General features: G+C 32.5%; 1 protein-coding gene and 1 long non-coding RNA gene across 2 annotated transcripts; both read left to right on the top strand.

Moving 5' to 3' along the window:
* Window positions 1–2,450: 2,450 nt before the first annotated feature.
* LOC133694237 (uncharacterized) lies at window positions 2,451–3,370 on the top strand. Its single transcript, XR_009842251.1, has 2 exons — window positions 2,451–2,782; window positions 2,887–3,370. It is a non-coding gene; the product is annotated as an uncharacterized LOC133694237 (long non-coding RNA).
* A 10,822-nt stretch (window positions 3,371–14,192) lies between these two features.
* On the top strand, window positions 14,193–15,041 carry LOC133694247 (uncharacterized). The gene has a single exon (XM_062115741.1). The coding sequence runs from the start codon at window positions 14,193–14,195 to the stop codon at window positions 15,039–15,041; it is 849 nt and encodes a 282-aa protein (XP_061971725.1).
* Window positions 15,042–22,529: the final 7,488 nt, after the last annotated feature.

Here is a 22,529-nt window from a genome sequence, read left to right as displayed (position 1 = left end):
CCAAACCAAAAAGAACCCGTTAAAAAACCCTAAAACAATATAATTTTTAGTTTTTAATATAAAATAACCAAACCGAACTGAATCGCATCAAACTAAACCAAACCAAAACCGATCGGTTGAAACCAGTTTCAGTTTATTTTTTTATATATTTTATAAAATTTCAGTTTGGTTGTTTTAATAGGTAAAAACCGAACCGAAAATGATCACCCCTAGTTTTTTTATATCCCGGTTTTTGCTTTACCTGGACCAGTCCAGCCACCAGGTCGACCTACCGGGCCAGTCCGAGTTTAATAACTATGCTAGAGACCCCCTTTTTTTATATTTTTTTAGGTGGTTATTAACTATTTTCAAAATTCACTATATAAATATTAGAAAAATATTATATTTTTTAAACGTGGGATTTGAAGCTTTTTAATATATATACTCTATGTTCATAAAAAAAAAATTATTTTTTCAATGTGAGATTTGAAGTTTTAGTATATATATTTCATATTCAGAAAAAAAAAAGTTATGTTTTTTTAATGTGAAATAAAAAATCATTTTAGTTTAAATATTTTAATTTTAAAAAATAACATACTAATATAGTATTTTATTAATGTGTGATAAAAAACTTTTTGAATTTTTTTTTAAATTTCAAATATATATAATTTACATATATTATTTTATAATTTTTTTATATATAATATTAATTTTTTATAATTTTTCAGAATTAATTCAAATTAATTCAAGATATAATTGATAACCCAACTTCTTAATTGGATCAACCTTGAATGAAGTCTGATAACCATGAATTATACACAAATACATAGTGGCAGCCCCCGCGTGGCCTCGTCGCCTCGTCCACCGATTCATGAGAATGTGGCCATTTATGGCCCAAAACACTTGATAATTACAAGTCTATTGATATTTCTTATTGTCGAGAGAGATAAGATGGGTGATAGTGACTATATTGCTCACACTGATGTGGAAGAGGATATCGACTGGTAGGAAACAAAAACCATTGATAGAAAACTTGGTCCTCCGGCGGATTAATATGGGACTCGAGTGATTTGAAATCTTAATCAGGTTTTAAATGATTTAAACTCCAACTTGTAATTAGTTCAGTAAAACTTGGGTGACCGGTGTAATACAGGTGAGATCTAACTTTATATATATGACCGGTGTAATACAGGTGAGATCTAACTTTATATATATATATATATATATATATATATATATATATATATAGCCTCGTTTATTTTTTTATATTCTACATTCCTATTAAATGTTTCCTAGCTTTTCCATAAGGTCGAGTTTTAAATGCTCTAAACCTGGGCTTGCAATTAACCCAATAAAACCCAGGTGACCTGCCGGATCAACCAAAAACTGGGTGAAATCTGATTTTTTTTTATTTTTTAAATAAACCTAAAAAATATAAAGTTAATTTGTGAATATTTGACTTTATATATTTTTTTTTCATAACCTAATCCTATGAAATGTTTTTTAATTTTTTACCGTGGGATAACTATTTCTTACTACCCAAAACAATAAAAGCTCCTACAACTACGATACATGATAAATAAATAAAAAATCATGTTACTTAATTTATAATTAATGGTATATTTACAGTATATGAGAAAAATAGATATAAAAATGAGAGAAAAGAAAGGATTAAGAAAATAATTTGTTTAATAGGAGAGACATTTTTTTAATGTTTTTGGTGGAATCTATTTTAATAATTTTTATAAATAACAATATTGTAATTTATTGATACACTTAATTATTTATCCAATAAAATAGGCTAGAATAATTAAAAAATAAGAAAATTTGTAATGAAAAAGGAAAAAATTAAAAAAAGAAAAGAGACATGATATTTAATAGAAAATGATATTTATTGACATTTATAGCACTAGGTTGAAAGAACTCTTGGATCGTAAACAAATTCTACTCTTAAATGATGGATAATGGATTTTTTTTTTACTTTCCATTTTTTTAACTTTCAAATTAATTTATAGTAAAATATGATATTTAACAACTTAACCTTTATTAACCTCTATGATTACGTGTAAAATTTCTTCATAATTATTTTTTTTATTTTTTTTTCCCTTGATTCTTTGAATGACACGAGGAATTGAACCCAATATCTTATTTACGAATTTTTTTATTCGTTGAATGGCAAGAATAAAAAATCAAATCCTAGAACTCACCTCCATTCATATAAATAATACCATATTTGTTTTTATATTTTAAAAGCAATTTTAAAAAATTTTAATTTTTTAATTTTTTTCTTTGCTTCAAATTAATATTTTTTTAGTGTTTTTAGATCATTTTGATGTGCTGATGTTAAAAATAATTTTTAAAAATAAAAAATATTATTTTAATATATTTTCAAATAAAAAATACTTTAAAAAATAATTATAACTGCTATACAGGTAAAAGCATTAACGCAGCTAAAAGCCCACTATAAAATTTATCTATGATTTTTAAACATTTTCAAGATATAAAAGATAATCAAGAGAAGATAATTAAAAAAAAAAAAAAGAGTTCTTAACTTCTTCGAATTACTTACCCTAACATTTTGATGCGTTACAGGCCTGCCAGGCCCAAACAAGATCATAAATACTTACCTAAATTGACCCAATCAACACCAAAAAGCCCATGACCACAAACAGCCTTATCTTCAACAAATAGACCATCACCATCCCTTCTTCTCTCTTCTCCACACAAAAAAATGGCGCTTAGTCTAACCATCACATCCCTCCAAATCAAATCGATCGCTCCTCCTCTCCTACCTATCAAAAAGGTATAATGAGCTCAAACCCACTCATAAAATCATTAATGTTTTTTCTTTAAATTTTAAGTGAAGGTGAGTGGGGCGGGGGGTTATGGGCTGCATCTGACGTGCAGGAAGAGAGATATACGCCTAGAATTCTATGAAGACGGAACGGTGTATTGCATTGGAGAGTTAGTGATGGCAACAACTGGGACCAAGCAGGAGTACGTGGTGGATGTGTGGTCAGGCAACCATCCGTTTTACCTCAGGAACCGGTCTGGTGTTCTTGCAGATGCTGACCAGGTGGAGAAGTTTCGTAAGAAACTCGGAGATCTCTCGCAGATTATGGGAATTCCTGTACTTAAAGGTGAGTTTATTTTGCCCGCCAGGGAAAAATCTGTTGCTGGTAAAGCGGGCAAGAAGAAGTAGATTCTTAAGGCGTGGATAACTGTTTGGGTTATTGGGTGGGGGCTTTGTTTTTGGTAATATTGATGCACGAATGTTTGATGAAATGCCTTTTTTTTTTTGGGCTGATGCAATACTGGAATGCCGCCTTCTGGTGCTTATTTTTGGATTGGTTGCTGGATTTATAGCAGAATAGAAGTTATTGAAATGGAATCTACCTGGCTGGATAACTATAAGTTAGGATTCTTTTTTAGGGTTGTGACATATTTAGGCAAATCGTACAAGGTTTATGAGAGATTTAAGGAAAATATGACTTCTGCATTGTTGCATGATCCGCTGTTTAGATGGAAACATGTGTAGAAATCATTCTCGTTGGATACATCATACATGGAGCATGTTATGGAATTCCTTTCAAATGTTAACAGTGAGTGCTAATCTCTCTGATGATATTCTGTTTCTTTCAACTTTCATGGGTGTTGATGTTCTAGAAAAGAGTTAAGGGTGGTGGAACTTTTATTTTCCTCTTGCAAAGGACTATCATAGATAAAAGAAAGGGATACTCGTAAGAACAATTTATTACATTGATAGGACGGTTTAGATTGACTTGAAGGACATAAATGAAACCCTTAGTGGCCATAGATGGCTTATTTGATAGATACTAAGCACACAGTAGGGATGATCATCGTCCAGCCATAGTGCTCAAGACTTAATTAACAGTTGAAGTAACAGAAACATGCAAATCCTGGGAACTGTGCAAGCCAAGCTCCGTGAACAGCCTTTTGCAATGCCTTGCATTCTCAAGTTGAACCAATGAAGTTGGGTTTGGTATCTTACAAGACTTACAAATGCTTGGGCTGATGCATAGTCGAGCCTAATGGAGCTGAGTCTAGCATCTTGCCAGATTCTTAGGTGCTTGGGCCAAGCTTGTAATCGAGCATAAAGGAGTTAGGCCTGACATTTCGCTAGATCCACATGCGTTCGGGCTTAGCGCGTAACTGAATACAATGTCAGACCCACATGCACTTGGACCTGGCTCATAGTCGAGTCCAAGGGAGTTGAGTCTAGCATCTTGCTAGACCTTCAGACGCTTAGGCCTCGCGTGTAGTCGAGTCCAAGGGAGTTGGGTTTGACATCTTGCCAGACCTATAGGCGCCCAGGTCTGGTGTGTAGTTGAGCACGATAAAGTTGAGTTTGGTATCTTGCCAGACCCACGGGTGCTTAGGCTTAGTGTATAGCCAAGCTAAAGAGAGTTAGGTCTGACATTTTACCAAATCCACAGGTCCTTGGGCCTGGCGTGTAACACAACCCAAGGGAATTTGATTTGGCGGACCATCTTCTCATGGATTTTGACTTTTATCAAGCTTTTATAACGAGTCATTTTTTTCTTCGCTCCTTTAGCCATAAGCCCCGTGAGGAAATGAATTTTAGTATGAAATGCACCGTTCCATCACCTATAAAATCAAGATTGAGGGGTGTAGCTCAACTGGTCGGGTCTTGGATTTGCTCCCTAGAGATCACTAGTTCGAGTCTTTCAAATCTTAGGGTCACTGGAGGCTTACATGGTTGTTAACTTCAAGATCTCGAGAGATTAGTTGAAGTGTGTATAAACTGGTCCGGACACTCACAATTATAAAAAAGAAAAAGAAGAAGAAGAAGAAGATTGAGGGAAGATATGCAGCGACTAAAAATATACATGTGTTGGCTATCATTGAGGTCGAGTGGCGTTGCCCGAGAGAGAACCTATAAGAGATACATTAAGAATATAAAGGGAAATTTTAAGGAAAAAAAATTAAGGGAACAATCAGTAATGAATTGCTGTTTTAATTTTTTTAATAATGAAGAAACCCGTCTCATTATTAGCAAAAAACACATGTTTATATATTGACGGTCACGAAAAAATTTTGAAATAATTAAATTTGAAGGGTATGATCTTCACTTGTTTATTATGCTTGCGGGGCATTGAAAATGAATTTGCTACAGTATTACTATTAAGTGTGTGTTTTGTATTTTGATACATAATGTTTTTTAAAAGTATTTTTTTATTTAAAAATATATCAAAATAATTTTTTTCATTTTATTTTTACACCAGCAAATCAAATCTATTAAAAAAAAATACTAAAAAAATTATTTATTTGACATTTCCTTCTTCTCTTACGAAATTAATAGTTAGAGGCGTGACCTATTCTATTATACAGGAATTGCCTCTGGGCCATCGAGACCCTCTAAACGATCTCACATGCAAGAAGATTGGCACAGAGAGATCACTCATTCACGTAGAGTCGAGCTTTTGTAATGAGTCACGCAGAGTCTTCAAAAAGGAGTTCTCGATCGTCTCTTCTGAGCGATCAGCCTCACCACGAGCCATTCGGGCGATTTTTGCCTTTTTCTCTTTTTTCTTTTTATTACATACAGTTTCATGCTATGGAGGAGAGAAAGGATTGGTCGAGCGTCTTCAAATTTTTCATGCCAAACAAACTGTCAAGACATACTCAAAACACATGTAGAAATGCAATGTCAAACAGCCTCCAAGTGATGCGGCGGTGCCCATTTGCTTGGATCAAGGAAATCTATATAGCCTGTATCGGCAAAGTAGAGCTACTTTTTCTTGGGTCATGGGCTTCGTTGGTAGTGAATAATTGCTTACTTATTCTGTGCCTCGTTTCTCTATGGAATTTTATAAAATAAAATTAAAAGAGATTAGATATAAAAATATATAGTAATATATTCAATTGAAGTGTTAAAAACAAAGATATAAAAATCTTAGCAGTCAGATACGAAGCTTATTATGGATTATCTGGCAGAGTATGCTTCACTCCTTCGGCTAGAAGAAAACATGCTAATCTGACACATCGTAGAGCACAAGGTTCATGATTTTGACACATAGCACATCCAAGGAACACAAGAGTTGACTGCAATTATAATTGCTGCGCCTTCTTCACTCCAGCACTTCAGCTCACGGCAAAGTGGAATCTTCTTCGCGACTAGACTTTTATTTCCACTCTGTCAATTCTCAAAGAAAAGAAAAAAACTCGATGAACCGCGTAATATATATCACGAAATTATACCCATTTTCAAGTCATATTTCTTCATTTAATTGTGAAAAAGAAAGAAATTGTAGTTAATTCTCTGCTGGATCTTCCATCATTGAGCAGTAAAATATTGAAAGAACAGGCAAATCTTGCAAAAACCTACACGATGGATAATTTCTTCATCAGAAAAGATAAGAGAATCGTAGAAATACTCTGTGTTCTTATCCAATATCTACCATTGTAGTCTTATCTAGTCTAAAGTTAACAAAAGCAATGACCTTTTCATCTCTCCCCCTCTTCACCTTCTTTCTTTATTTTTTCTTCTTGAAGGGGGCAAGCTCCTAGGAATGCCACGAGTTAGGACATTCAAGATAAGATTTTATCTAAACAATCACATGATATCTTCAAATTCCTTACTTGTTAGCTTCATATTTTAACTTAATTGTAACCGACCAAGGTTTTCACAACCAACAAAAATGACAGGGACAGCTTATTTCAATATAAGAATGTGAAGAAAATAAGAAAATCTAATATAATTTTCCACGAAATCTCTTGCTTGTCAAAACTAAGATGTAGAGGAGACCTCGATGCTCTTTTTAATTTATTCGTTCTCTAATCTATGCAAGACTTGTGTTCCCGAACCGTTGGCTGTTTTCTGCCTAGTCAAAGTTTATTACGCAAACAAAAAGTTAGCATGACTGTGACTAATGATCTTATAATGCATACTCTCTTTCAGAACCCATGAATTAGTTAATCCAAACATGCAGGGTTGGTGAATATTTTCTATATGCCTTGCTAGCCTCGATCACTCTTAGAAGCTTAGGGACCGTTTGGGAACGCGGCTGCGGCCGCGTTCCCAAAAAATTTGAAAATTTTTTGTTTTTTTTTTTTGCTAAAATTTAATATGGTTTGTACGTTTTGGATCGTTTTGATGTGCTGATGTCAAAAATGATTTTTAAAAAATAAAAAAACATCGTTGGCATGCATTTTGGCACGAAAAGTTATTTGAAAAGCACCCGCAACCACACTGCCAAACACGCTCTTAGTCCAAGATTGCAAGTGGACATGTCAAGTTTGAGAAATTAGTAGGTATACTGAATCTATCATAATATTGTTCATAAACTTTATACAATTGAAAAAGAAAATTTAATATCTTAAGAAACTAACCACTGAATTAAAAAAATGTTAAATTAAAAGGCATGTGTGAATTGCCCTTGCACAATTACAAATACCCTAGCATATGGATTTAAGATCCAATTCACCTGCCTCATGGCTCGTGTCGATTGTAAAAAATACAATTTAAAATTGATTTGGTTTAACCTAATCGATTTTGTAGTTCAATCTTAGACCCGATTTAAATAATTAAAACCCAAATTAACTTTAAAAAATTCAAAACAATATTGTTTTAACTTAAAAAAATTATCGATACAAATTAATTTAGATTAACTTATTTAATTCGTGATTTAAATTTTATACTGATTTGACCTCTAGATTTAACTATAATCACCAAATTAACTCAAGAGCAAAGTGTTTTTTTTTTTTTTGTTCCTATAGTGTTTCGGTAACAAAGATAACTATTGCAACTTCAAGTGGCAGGCAATATGATTTCAAGGTCAGAGGTACTGTTTTAAAAAATTAAAGAATTTTTTTAATTTTTTTAATTTTAAATTAATTTTTTTTTGATATTTTTAGATTATTTTGATACGCTGATATTAAAAATAATTTTTAAAAAATAAAAAAATATTATTTTAATATATTTTTAAATTAAAAATATTTTAAAAAATAATTATTATTAAAACTACCCTCTCTAAAACGCTATAAGACTGAATCTCGCTCTAAGACTGGTGGCTTGGAAAAAGGCTTACATGTAATTGAATGAGATAGGTTCTCCAAATAAACCCTAGAGATGCATTATTAACTTTTATTTATTTATTTCTTTGGGCCCCAATGACTTAACCTTTTCCTTTCGCAAACAAATAATTTTATCAACCATTTTCTTCTCTCTTTTTTTTTTTTTAATATCAATCAAACATAGCCTTCACCTAATCTCACCCTTTTTTTAATCAGGATGCCAAAAGTTGGTATCGACAAAGAGATATATATATCTAGTAATTTTAATTTTCCTAGATTTCCGGAGTTACCAATATCTCTGTCACTTGCACTTGCACTTGCAACGTGCCATGGTTCTGTTTCTAAAAGCTCCTCTCTCCACCGCCAGCCCGTGCAATGGTGCTTTTGGAAGACTAAAATATTTCAATTGAAACAAGCCACTGTGCTTTTATTTTGCTTTTTTTCCAACTCATTGCCATTCTCCTTCTTTAGCATAATGGTTAGATTAGATGTGTGGGTCCTTTGTATAAAAAAAAAATTGTTTTGAATTTCATAGATGTAAAAGTGACTTTTGAATAGTTTTCTGGGTAAAATCTTTTTCTACAGGTGGTTTTTGGTAATTATACCTGGTTTCCCCCCCTAATTTATTATCATTTTCCTTTATTTAACAGTTTGGTTACCTCCATTAGAAAAAAGAAGAAGAAGAAAAGCAAAAGAAATAAAAGGAAAGTAATTCTAATAAATACCTAACGGGAAGTTGTTGAATCTGAACTCCGAAAAAATAATTAAAAAAAGGCCGTTGATGAATCCCATGGAATCAAGAAAAAGAAATAAAATAAAATGAGGGAATGGTATGTGTTGCTTGTGCATGTGGCTAGCAACATCCAAATTTCTTTCTCTGGACTCACCTGAACAGCCTGACTGTCAAATTGAATCTCATTTCCCATTGGAGAAATACTTGTTTACTTTTATTTTTTTGGCCTTTTTGCAGCAGGTTCCAGGGAGTCATGTGATAGTTCCCTCCCTTCTCTACCTGCACAGCTGCTGGTCCTGGTCACTTCCCGAGCCCTAAAAAGTGTTGCAGCGCTTAGCTTAGCAAGCGGTGTGTGATCATTAAAGCATAGTCTTTATGCTCATGTTAGATGTCCGACCCAGTTGAGGCTGAGTTGCAAGGTTAATCTGAATTAATTTTAATATAATTTTTTGAATTAACAGAGCATTGTCTCATCTGAATTTGGTCTGGTTTATGTCATTCAGATTTGAACAAGTCAACATCCATAATGATTCTAAAGCAAACTCGATCTAGATTCTAGATAGAATAATTATCGGGTTAAGATATTGGGACGGGAAGGGTTTAACAGCTATACATTGAATACCTTTCCGGCTCACTGGGTAATATCTGGATTAGTGAATCAATATTTCATGGGTTTCATCATCTTCCTCGACAAAACCACGAGTTCATGAGGTCCCATGACCTTGTATGTATCTACTTTGTGTCCTTTTCTTAGAGCTCATGAATTTCCCATGTGCCCAGTGCTAAACTATTCACTTTGATCACGAACCCAATTGCCTTTTCTTTCTAGTTAATATATATTTTCTATCTGCTCCTTTTTTTTTTCATTTAATTTACTCCACAACCAAACAGACAAAAGTAAAGCTAGCACGCTGATTGAATTTGAATCTTCGGGAAATCATCTGCATTAGAACATGTGATGCATTGCATTTAGCATCCCGGTAAAGATTTATTTTTATGGCAGCGACGTCATTGGCTGAATATTATGATATTGAAGGAATTTCTAATAATATTAATTATGGCATGAATTCACATGGAGTTGTGTGGAATTCATTATCCTACGAATCATGCATTGAATACTTTAATCCCACTATATTATGATATTTTTTAAATGAGTATAAAAATAAATCAATCATTCATCAATATTACATGTGCAAGTGGTGGCCCAGTGGTAATAGTTTGAGACCAAGAGGTTTGTTTCCTTTGTAGTTTCAGGTTCGAGCCATGTGGTTGCTCATATAATGGCCACTGGAGGGTTACATGGTTGTTAATTTCAGGGTATGTGGGATTAGTCGAGATGCGCGCAAGCTGGCCCGGACACCCACGTTAAACTAAACAAAAATAATAATTTTAGAGTGTTTGAAATTGTAATGCATAATGTTTTTCAAAATAGCTTTTATCTTGAAAATATGTTAAAATAATTTTTTTTCAGATTTTTTTATATTAACACGTCAAGATCATTAAAAAATACTTCAAAAAATATATTTAATAATTTTCAAGTTAAAAACTCTTTTAAAAAATACCTAAAAACATAAACAAAAATTGTGCTAAACATCAAGTTTTGATGAAGTTGGCTCTTCAATTTATAATATACTTGGGGGTTTTTCATATGTGTCCCGAGGCTAAAGGCAAAAATTTAATGATGAAATTAAAAGGTTTTACTCACATGATTGTAGATTTATTTATATTTAATAAAATTCATAATTCAATATTACTGGTTATAAAAATTAAAATATTTTATTTGTATCATTCAATTCATGCCATAAAGTCACTAGTCTATTATTTATTCAAGTTTGTTTGGCATTGTCATATTTATAAATAAAGCAGTTTTTTTTATATCAAACTTTGATCATAAGAACAATTATTGACTTACAAAATGGGGATAGTCCACTTCCATTCTTAATTTCCACCCACTTTTCTTAGAATCCTGAAGACGATACTTTCAAGTGGAGTTTCAAGTAAGAGATTAATAAAATGCAAAATAATTTTATAAACTCAGATAAGATTCTTTGAGGTGAGTGCATATATGCATATTGCATAGTAATTAAATATAATCATAGTTGGATTAGTTGTTTAAGTTAACTCGGATTAATTACTTTTTTATAAAAAATAAAAATGATATTATTTTTTTAAAAAAAATAAAAATTATATTAGAGTTAATTTTACCAGATAAATAAAATCATGAATTAATTAGCCTGATTAACTTTGTCAAACTAAATAATTTATAACTTTATTTTTTTATCACTTCGATTCAAATTAAAAATAAGTTTGTTGAGTCTTGAGTTGAACGGCTAAACAAAATCAAGTTTAATAAAATACATTGCATGGAAGGGGTGTTCCAAATGTAGTTGTTGAATAATTAACCATAAGGAAACCCTAAATAAGTTCATTGCACATTATTATTCACCAAAAAAGAGTCACTACACATTAATATTAAGGGAAGCAATCTCCGGAAAAGATAACAGGAAAGGAAATGTCGATAATCCAAGATCCAGTAACGAAAAAGCTTGTGAAGAGAGGAATCTTCAACTCTAATCAACTCCCGCAATGTGCCGACACGTACAGATACCATGTCCACGCTTCATTGATCTAGATTGGAATTTCTATATATTTCCTTCTATCAAAATGGGGAATGGAAACATTGCAATTTATATTTATATAAGAGTACTGAATCTATCCACGCTTCAATGATTTTGAGAATGATAAGATTGCTGATTGCAATATGAGAAAGTAAAATGATATACAAATTGATGAGTCGGTACACGGTAGTTTTCTTGCTTTATGAAAAAGCCTAGGTATTTGTTCAAAAATACAAATACAAGGTGATAATCCAATAACATGTGAATGGGGTTTGGATCCATGTCCAACATCTCTAGTTTTAATATGAGTCTAACTTGTTTGTAGGTTAAATGTTCTTGAGTTCAGTTGTGTTGATCCCAAACAGATATTGATTTTACGAGCTGTCAGACCAAATATTTTTTAATTCAGCTATGTGTTGAGCTCAAATAGACATAGATCTAACAAGCAGCCAAACACAATGTCCTTGAGCTCAACTACGTGCTGAACCCAAACGAATATGGATCTGGTGAGCTACCAGACTCACCGCTCGTGAGTTTGGCACCGTGTTGAGCCCAAATGGATACGAGTCGGCGAATAGCTAGACCTAGAGCTCTTGGGCTTGGCTGCGCGTTGAGTCCAATTAGACAAGGGTCTAGCAAACTACAAGATCCTTTGCCCCTAGACTTGGCCGTGTGTCAAGCTCAATTGGGCATGAGTTTGGTGTGCTGCTTGACCCGATATCCTTGAGTTAACTATGTGCCAAATTCAAGTGGGCATGAGTCTAGTTCACTACCATACTCATTGACCATGAGTTTGGTAGTGGCCCACACACAAATGACTAAAAGATTTGGAGATCATTATAGGCACCATGTTGGGTTATTAGGTTCCGTTTGTTTGTTCTTATGACTTTAAATATAAAATATTAATGTTAGGGATTTTCGTCTCCCTACACTCAAAGGTGTATAAAAAATATCCTAAGAACCTATTATATTTTCATCTTATTAATATCATGTATGAGATATTTTTTCCTCATTAATGTTATCATAAAAAAATGACTTTCTAACCCCTTTACTTCAGTCAAACGATAAGGTTCAGGAGTTATAAACACCCGCTGAACCACTCAGGTAAAGGCCTGACAATTTTTATTCTATAGACACTAATACTTCTAAATCTTAGAGTATTTATCTTACCAAAATAAAAACAAACACTCTTGTTCTTGAGTTTTAATATTCATTCTCTCATGTATTGCAATCCATTTTTTTTATAAGCTATTGACTTCATTATCTAAAGATCTCTAGACCCCACCAAAATAGATTGTTTTGCAGTTGTTAGACCTTCTACCATCAATTATCTATTTCTTAAACTTTAAAAAATGAAATATTAACATGAATATATGATTACTCATTGTCCAAACACCAAAAAACCTTATACCTGAGTGTACTAGATTTTGAAACATCATCGCATATAATTTTTTTATATCAAAATCACATACTAATCGGTCAACTAATTAAGAATAAAGTACATATACCCTAATAATAAATTATTAGTTTTCATAAGAAAAAAAATATTATTGCATGTATTTGTATTAAAAAATTTCAAGTTTGTTTGTCTATATAACATTATTGTTTAAGAAATTCTCCAGCACTCTAATAGAAACCAGCAATAGTTAAGTATAATTTTATTCCTCTCTAATAGAAACCAGCAATAGTTAAGTATAATTTTATTCCTCTCTAATAGAAACCAGCAATAGTTAAGTATAATTTTATTCCTATATAAAAACAAGTATAATTTTATGGCAATTCTTAAGAGAGGAAAATACAAATAGAGGAAAAAATATATACTTATCAAAAGTGAATTTTATTTTTATTTTTATTCAGGAAACTAGAACTTAAAGTACCTACACTAGGACAACGTCTATTTTAATTGAACTATATAAATATGATTTTCATTTCTATTTATGAACTTTGATTGTATTTTATTAATGTTAAAAAAAGATATTACTATATTACTTTATTTTTATTCTTATAAATCACATCAATTTATTCACTTGAATCAATTTAGTTTGTGAAGGATCTTGCCCTTCGCAATTAATTAAAGGATTAAAATGGTAAGTTTGCAATTTGCAATTATTTATATCCTCCAGCCAAAATGGAAAGCGGCAAGATTGCAATCCACGTGTCCTCTATCAAAATGAGAAACTATGAAAAAAAGTAAAAGAAATAATTAAAAAAAAAAAAAAACAGACAGCCCACTGTTAGGAAGGAGTAATATTAAATATGGAGAGATTATAGGCCACGACACAACAGTTGATGGAGACCTTCCGTGCCAATTGTCCATGCCATGCATCTCTTCTGCACATACTTGCCCATAGACCCTCTTCTGGTCGAAGTTTCGGCCCTCGTTGTTCGGACTCTCTCCCCTTTATTAATTGATTTTTGTTCGCATTTATAAATCTCTGTATCATAGAATGGGAAGACTAATTATTCTCTATAAAAGCCTCCCTCCCCTCCCACCCCCCGAGAGATCTATCTGTATTCCAATTTCAACTTTCCTCCAAGAACTTCAACAAGAACCAGACCAGTAAGGCAAGACTGTACCAAAAAAGAGTTAGCTATCTCAGTCAGAATCCCTGCTATCCCTCTCTGTATCCCTATTTTCTCTCGCTTTCCTTCTCTGCAAGAACCCTTTTCTCCGAGCAACGCCAAAGCCCCTTACAAGCTCTCTTTACTCTCTCGCTCTCTCTATATCTATGTCTCTTTCATAGCCTCCGATTGCCGTTCCTTATCAATTGGCTTCTTTCAGATCAAAACCCCACAAACCAAAAATGTCTAGTTCCTTTGAAATATTTGACAAAGTGAAGGCTGGGAAAGCCGATGCTATGAGAAGGTACAACAGAAAGAGAAACCTTTACTGCTTCTTGGAAACTGTGGGAGCTTTAGTCTTGCTTTGGTGCTCCTTCTCTTGCTTCCCTGTCATAACACATGCAGCCTCTCGTTATCTCTCCTTTTTTAACCAGAAAATCTATGCTTTTGTGCTTGCAAACGTTTTTATTCTAATCGTCCTCTACCTTTCATCTACAACACCCAGCAACAATGACCAAAGCGACACTCCAATCCAAGCCGATATCTATGACGAGTACGTTTCCTTCTCCACCTCCTCTCCTCGGTGGAAAACAACCACCGGAGAGGACAAACAGCTTGTTGTTTCATCGCTGCAAGAGGAACCAGTTCAAGCAGAAGAGAAGAATCCAGTTCGTGAGAAAGATACACTTGACGGCGAAAAACAAATTGTTTGCTGCGAGAAAACTAACGATGCTGCCAATGTTGATGAAATGGGAAAAAATCCAGTTCGTGATCTTACAGTGTTGAAAGAGGAGAAGATTTTCAGGAGGACGCTATCAGAGAAACATGGGAAAGAGAAAAGGGAATATCCACGAGTGTTTCGAAGATCGGAGACGGAGATTGGAAGGGAGACGTTGACTGGAGTCCGTACTGGTGGCCTTAATTATAATACTCCGGGCGCCGCGAGAAAGTCGATGCTGGAGATGAATAGTGACGAGTTTAGGCTTACAATTGAGAGATTTATTGCCACTAAGAAGAAGATTTTGAGAGAGGAAAGTATTGCTTTGTCAAGTGAGGAAAGGGAAGAATATTTAGCTATTAATTATAGATAATTAATCAATATTTAGCAGTATTAGTGGAAAAATGAATAAAAATAATTAGGTACCATAAAATCGAGATGGTTTTTATGATTCATGATGCATAATTCGCTTAGTTCATCCTTGGATTGCCTGAAATAAATATCTTTAAAATTGAAGAATCTCATGAATCCTTAATTTTATTGTTTTTTTTTAAGTCTTTATATCCATAATAATACAAATAAGATTTAAATATATGGAATTGTAACTCTGAAATGACTTTCTTGTATTACTCATGATTTTCCTTTTATTACTCTTATAATTTTCATCTCTCTCTCTCTCTCTCTCTCTCTCTTTTTGTTATTTATGTTAATTTCTGGAATTTTCAAGCTGATGGGAAATCTTCAGTTTGAATTGTGCTTGATTTTCTTGTGGTCAGAAATGCAATTCATGACATATGGAAGGAGACAGGGATGAACTCCAGAGTTTATAGACTAATTTTTTTTTTGGCATGTTGATGGCTCTAGCTTCCATATTGCTATCTCTTCAGCTTTTTTAGGTGCACAGAACATGACAGTGATGGCTGCTCCCTGCTCAGTGTAGTTGATAATTACCAGTTAAAAGAGGAGGGTGTTTGCAATTTCCATACCATATATATGTAAGAAATTAGAACGACATCTTGCATTCGGAAACATAAAACTATAACTTCTTCTCAGATGTTCAGATTTCACTTCAGAAACCTTAATTTGTAGTTTGGACAGCCATTGATTGAAAAACCATTGGGTTGTCAGATTTTGTTTTTGTCTATTTCCTGTTCTCCTAAAAAAAAAGCATTTTTTACCCTCAAAAGTTTGGGATCTTCACGAGTGAAAAATCACCCTTTCTCCAATTAAAGGGCAGATTAGGGTTTAGAGCGTATTTAGAGAGATTTTAAGACCTTAATTTCAATGAATTATCTCATAATTGCGTAATTATTGAATTAGTGGGTGATTCATCTATAGAGGAGATATAAATTCTTCATAACGAAGGCAAAGTTATAGCTATCTCCTTCCCCTCCATTTTCCCTTCGGGAAATGTCATCGTCATTCCTATTCCACCTCTTTTTTCCATTGTTTACTATTCTTGAATCTACTTTATGTTTCATAATCGCTGGGTCCTAGGGGGGTTGAGTCATTATTTTGTTTGCCTTGGTGTTAAAAATTAAATACCATTGACGTGGGGTTGGGGAGATTTTGTTTTCAATTTCTTGTATGCCAACGTCTCTTTATCTTTATGAAGCAGCTTTGCTCTTATCCACTTGTTGTGGAAATTCTGCAGCACAAGGGATGCAAGAGGTCTCTTGTTTTTATTATAATCACCATTTGTGATCTTTGAGGTTTACGTTGGAAGGGTAGTCATAATTATTTTTAAAATTTATTTTTGATATTAATATATTAAAACAGCTTAAAAATATTAAAAAATTAAAAATTAAACCTTTAAAAAACTCAATTTTAACCGTATTTTTAAACAAAATTTTAATTCAGACTCGAGACACCATATACAATATTCTACCATTGGAATATTCATCTCAATCATTTTGTTTTGGACTTCGAAGCACCTCTTCCCTCCGTACAATAGCATCAAAACCGTGCTTCCCCGGGTAATTGATAATTTACACACCATTTCTATCGTACCCATGACCTGGGTAAATAGAAAATATATTATTTTGATTTTTTAAGGAAGTTAAAACAAAGAATTTTTGCAAAGTTCTTTTAAATTAAATTATATTTTAATTGAATCGTGAATTATCATATTACCCAAGTTAATTATAAATTAATTTTTTTTACCCAAACCCGAGCTAGAAATGACTTGGTTAGATCTTGAGTCAACCCTTTAGTCTAAACCAGATTTCGTAATGGTGATCTTTTATTAATTTGCTATTCATGTTTATCTTATATTGTGGGAAAAGATTGTTTGAAGGATTTTTTTTTTATTTGAGATACAAATTTTGGCAATTGAAACAGCAGGGGAAATGGTCAATATGGATGAAATATTACTCATTTTATTTTATTGTATTTTCATGAATGTTTGTCCGATGATGTGGTGGACCGTGGCCTCTGTGGATATGAGAAGTCCGTGTTTCTGAAAGGAAGGTGATAACAGGAAATATCCAAATCATGAAATGAACATAAGAGAAAAGTAAAGTAATGCGGACAGAAACTATGTATTACTTAGATTATAGCAATGCGTTATCGGATTAATTCATTTTAATTGTAAAAAAATATCCAAGCCTGCTAATGTTTTTTCTAATTAAAAAAATAATTATGATCTTAAAATATAATACATTTTAGATGACATTTGTTTTCAAATATAGATACAATAATATGTTAGATCGACTTTAGTTAACCTATCAAACCTGCGATTTAAGTCATGAGACCGTAATAACCCTATAGAAAACAAATTAAAATAAATTATGAAAGTCAATTCCTAATTAATCCAATATTGAAGGATAGAGTTAAAATAAAATAATTAAAAGGACAAAAAAACTACAATCTAATATTTATGGTTGAAATCGAGGGAAAAAAAATCCTTAAAACCGATATATAACCAAATAGAAAAGAAATAAAAAAAATTACAAAGCATAATTTCCAAAATAACCTAATATTAAAGGATGATTTTAAAAAAAACTAAACAAGAAACAAATATTATTACAATGAATAATATTTTGTAGACGTTGTTACAATGAATTAACCACATCTTTAGTATTTTGTTTAATTACACCCTTTAGTCTTTTATTGATAACTAGATAGGTGGCTCGCTCTTAGCCGCTAGCCAGATAATTTTTTTCCTAACATAAAAAAAGACATTCAGGTAATGATAACTCGAATTAACCTAAGTTAACTTGACTAATTCAATTCCTTTGACACCCGAAACTTGCAAGGTTTTTTCCCTTTCTCTCTTACACAATCTAAAATATGAGATTAGAATAACCTCACAGAAAGAAAAGTGAAAAAAAAATCACTAAACTCAAGTCTTGAAAATTTAGGTAGTGTTTGATATTATGGTAGTTGTTGCTTTTTAAAGAGCTTCTCTTTTGAAAATGCATAAAAAAAATATATTTTTTTCAATTTTTAAAATATATTTTTGATATCAGCACATCAAAACGATAAAAAAACATATAAAAAAATTATTTTGAAGGGAAAAAATATATTTTCTTGAAAAACATGGCCATGTCGCAATAACAAATGGTACCTTAATATTAAATGATGGAATTGAAAAAAAAAATCAATTTTAAAAATAACATTAGAGAAAATACAAGGATCAACCTGAGTTGATCACTTAGGTAACCTGCGATTTGCATCGTTAGATCATAATAAAAAATTAAAGTTTAAAAAGAACCTAGAAAAAGGACTGAAGTTATATCAATTAAAAAAGGTCGAAAAAAAACCTGAGTTAGCCCGACGAACGTGCATCCCATGATAACCACACATAAAAGAAAATGAAAAAAAAATTCACAGCTCAAGGCCTAATAATCTATTGTCAAAGAATGAAATTGAAAAAAAATAAAAAATTATTAAAAAACAAAATCGAGTCAACTCAGGTTAACTTGATTAACCCGCGACCCGTGACGTGAGATCGAGATAAAAAACTATTTTTTTCAGAATGAGACCTAAAAAAATACTAAAGTTAAATCAGTAAAAAAAGTTATAAAAAACCAAAGTCAACTCGGGTCAACTTCACTAACCCACGATCCGGAATAACCCCACATAAAGGAAAATGAAAAAAAATAACAAAGTCCAAGGCCCAATAACCTAATATCAGAGGATGAAATTGAAAAAAAAATTCAATTAAAAAAAACATCGAAAATAAAACAAAAACTTGATTGACTCAGGTTAACTCCACTATCCCGCAACCTTGGATATGAAATTATGATAACTCCAAAGAAATGAAAGTTTAACAAATAATAAAGCTCAAACCCAAATATTCAATGATAAAATTACAAAATAAAATAAAATAAAAATAAAAATGACCTAAAAAAATCGGTGCTAAAATGAGATAATCTTTGAAATCAGTGACCCGAGTCATGACACCAATCTTGGTATAAGATCTAAATAAAAGAAAATAATCAGGGACTAAATTAGAAAATAAAATAAATTTGTAAATAGATAAAAAAAATGGCAATAAAAAGAATGAGGACCAAGATTAAATAAAAAAATTAAATGTTTAGAGATGAAATTGAAAAAAAAACAATTCAAGAAAAGGATTAAAAAAGAATCAATGATGATCAAATTGGATGACAAAATAAAATAAAATAAAATATCATGAGATTAAATTGAAAATAAAAAACTTCAAAAATTATTAAAAACAAAGCAAATAACAATAAAAAAATAAAGATCAAAATTAAAATAAACAACAACCGGAGTACATATTTATTTTTAGCAAGGCCGGGGTGAATGCGGGCACCTTCCACCTACTAGCAAGTGCAAAAAGTTTTATTTTTTATTATTTTTATATCTGTTCAAAGGCCCAAGTGTCCCTCATTTTAATTGATAACATCAAAAGACATATGAAAAAGATCTAAATAGCCCTAACCGTCAGTTTTATTTTCTGGGAAATGCAAGGTGCATTTGAAGGTGAAATACCAAAAGGCCTCTATCCCCAGCTATATGTTTTTTTTTAACTTCTAATATGTTTGTTATCAATTGCATTGTTCACGTAAAATGCAGGGCTTCTTTAACCCCTGTTAATATGACAATGACAATTAAATACCAATGATACGACCATGTGTTTTGAGTTTTTTAAGCATGAGCAAAACAATATTTTTAAAGCTACAATCCACTATGTTTTTCTTTTTTTTAATTTTTGTATATTTATCTTATACTCAAGTTTTCTTTTCGAAGCACGCACAACCTTGTCTCTTTGGTTTGTCACTTCCTTTGGTTGTAAGTCATGTAAGTGATATAAGAAAGATGTCCCATTTTCTCTTTTAGAGGTACAAAATGGACCCTCCCTCCCTCCCTCCCTCCCTCCTAGCCACACGTACCTGCTGGCAATTTATTAACAATGAAGAGTACTGGTGGATTTGACAAGAGCACTAGATTACATTAAGCTGGTGACAATTAAAGCAGACCTTAAACACATGCAAAAGGTATATGATAAAGTTGAGTCAACATCATCAACTGGACAACAAGTGTTGTTAAGGATGAGAAATTCAATCCATGCTGGAACCTGAAATTGCAACAAATCTTGAGCAAAACATATAGCGACAATTTCCCCCCATAATTGTTTCTAAGATACTCAACTGCCGAGTCCATACTTTCCAATTTTCTATAACATATCTGTATTTGTTAGGTTATTCTTAAATATTTATAGTCTGGTCGTATTTGGATGGTGGGAAAAAAAAGAAGCAAAAACTGATCAGTACTGCCATTGTTTGAATTGAAGAAACATATATATATATATATAATGGAAATCTAGGCAGCTTATTAATTATTGAAAAGTAATTCAGCAAGTGATGATGAGGTAGATGAGAAATTGAATGATAGGACAGCTCCCCTAAGTATTTAGTATTTAACATCTTAAGAAATTAAAAAGAAAAAAAAATGGTATCACTTTAGGAAAAGCCACAAAAGAATGATCACTTGCAGACCATGATGGCATGGCAGCCATGGATTTGCACACAGAGATCTTACTAGTCTGTTCTCATTTTCTCAATCTTCTCGATAACTTTAGTCGAAATGTCCATTTCTGTGTAGTTAATGCCATGAGTATTGTGACAAAGAAAGTAGTGTGCGCGTAAGTAAAGGAGCTTAACCTTTGTGTTCTTGCCTTTATATATAGGTATGTATTTTAACCCACGTCAAGAAAATCATAGAGGAGCATTACTTAACAACAAAGTAGTGGTAGGCAGACGAGTGGACTTGATCCAAACTGGATCATTATGTTGCGAAAAGGAGCTGCAGTCGTGGGCTAATGTCAAAGAACCAACAATGCCCTTTTCTAGTATTCATGGCATGTAACGAAGCCAGGAAAAAGAAACAATTATTTGTCCACTTTATATCATGTTGCAGAGCCAACTTATAAAATCACGAACCGAAGGTCCACCAGCCAATTATTGGAGTATACAAAATCTGTGTATTTCATCCAGTTTGGAGTCATGGTGTGGTCGGGGAACACATGCATTAAATGATAATTTGGGCAGGAACTTGTTGGTGATGAATAATTTATTAGAATCAACACAGTGCTCTCTATAATAATAATAATTTGCGAGGGACATGGCTTCAGAGATATTCCATGGAGAAAAATAGAATGGGGGGTGAATATTTTTCTCTCCCTCAAGGAGTCAAAACTGCGTGCCTTGTCCCTGCGTGCAAGCCCTGTCTTGATTCATTCTAGCAGATACAGACACTCGTTTCATTTAACATGGATGCTGTGGCAGGTGATGGTTGATTAGATTATATTATCAAGGCATGCCATATGCTACCTAAAATTATCGTGGCACGCTTTTGCTCTCTAAGAAATTGATCAAGCCATGAGTTTAATCAATTACATAGATACGCAGCATCTATCTCATGATTGAATTGCAAATGTTGTCTGATTTTCCTACATGCTTCTTGTTCACCAACAGGGATCATGTGTCTGTCTGTTGATCTAATTTGTTTTTTTTTAATTATTTATTTTATTCATTCAAGTTAATTTAAGTTAAATGAAATGGGGTTTAATAACTTTACATGTATCCACAACTCACCTATTTTGCCATATTTACATGTAATGAGAAACAAAGAAAGCTGTTATTAGACTAGAATTCTAGAACATTATATTGGATATTAAGAATCTGGTAAGAATCCTGCATAATTCTTACTTCAATCAGTAATAACCACCCAATAAGCCAAGTACCCGAAAGCCTTCGTCCCCCCCCCCCCCCCCCCCCCGAGTCAGCTTGGACAGTCCATAGTCTACGGAGAATTTATTTATTGAGACCCACGACTCGCGGTGATCCTTTCTATTATTAATACGGGTTACTGGAACCGGACAGCGACTTTTTAATCTGGAGAATAATGCCCATTTCTTAACGCTTGAGTCTGAATCTATCACCTTCCAGCTGAGAAAATAAATAAATTATGATTAGCATTTTTTATAAAATATAGAATAAGAAGATATAAACAAGAATCAATCCCAAAAAAAAATAAATAGAATAAATTGGATTGCTAATTAATATCTAATCTTAGAAAGATTAAAAAACAATGGTGTGTTGATTCAGGTAAGCCTGAAATAAAAAAATCATTTTTTTCATGATTTTATTGACCCGATTAGAAAATACTTATTTAGAATGGTTTTTTAATTAAATTAAATCCTAAAAAATTAAATTATTGTAGTACTGCATAGTGATTGCATATGTGTACTTGCGCATGTTAGTTTCATTTTAAAAAAGTGAAATGAAAATCTCAAATCTATTGTTAAGTCAGACTGATGGTAAAGAGAACTCACTTGTAAGTGGTGGTAAGACGGTGAAGGAAAACTAGCACCATGGCTTTAGCCATGTTC

Source organism: Populus nigra, chromosome 5, assembly GCF_951802175.1.
Source record: "Populus nigra chromosome 5, ddPopNigr1.1, whole genome shotgun sequence".
NCBI classification, from domain to species: Eukaryota; Viridiplantae; Streptophyta; class Magnoliopsida; order Malpighiales; family Salicaceae; genus Populus; species Populus nigra.
Note: the sequence above shows the minus strand (reverse complement) of the source record. Positions and strands in the feature narration are given on the sequence as shown.

Coding starts and splice junctions, on each gene's coding strand:
- LOC133694247 (XM_062115741.1), top strand. CDS start 14,193: ATGTCTAGTTCCTTTGAAATATTTGACAAAGTGAAGGCTGGGAAAGCC.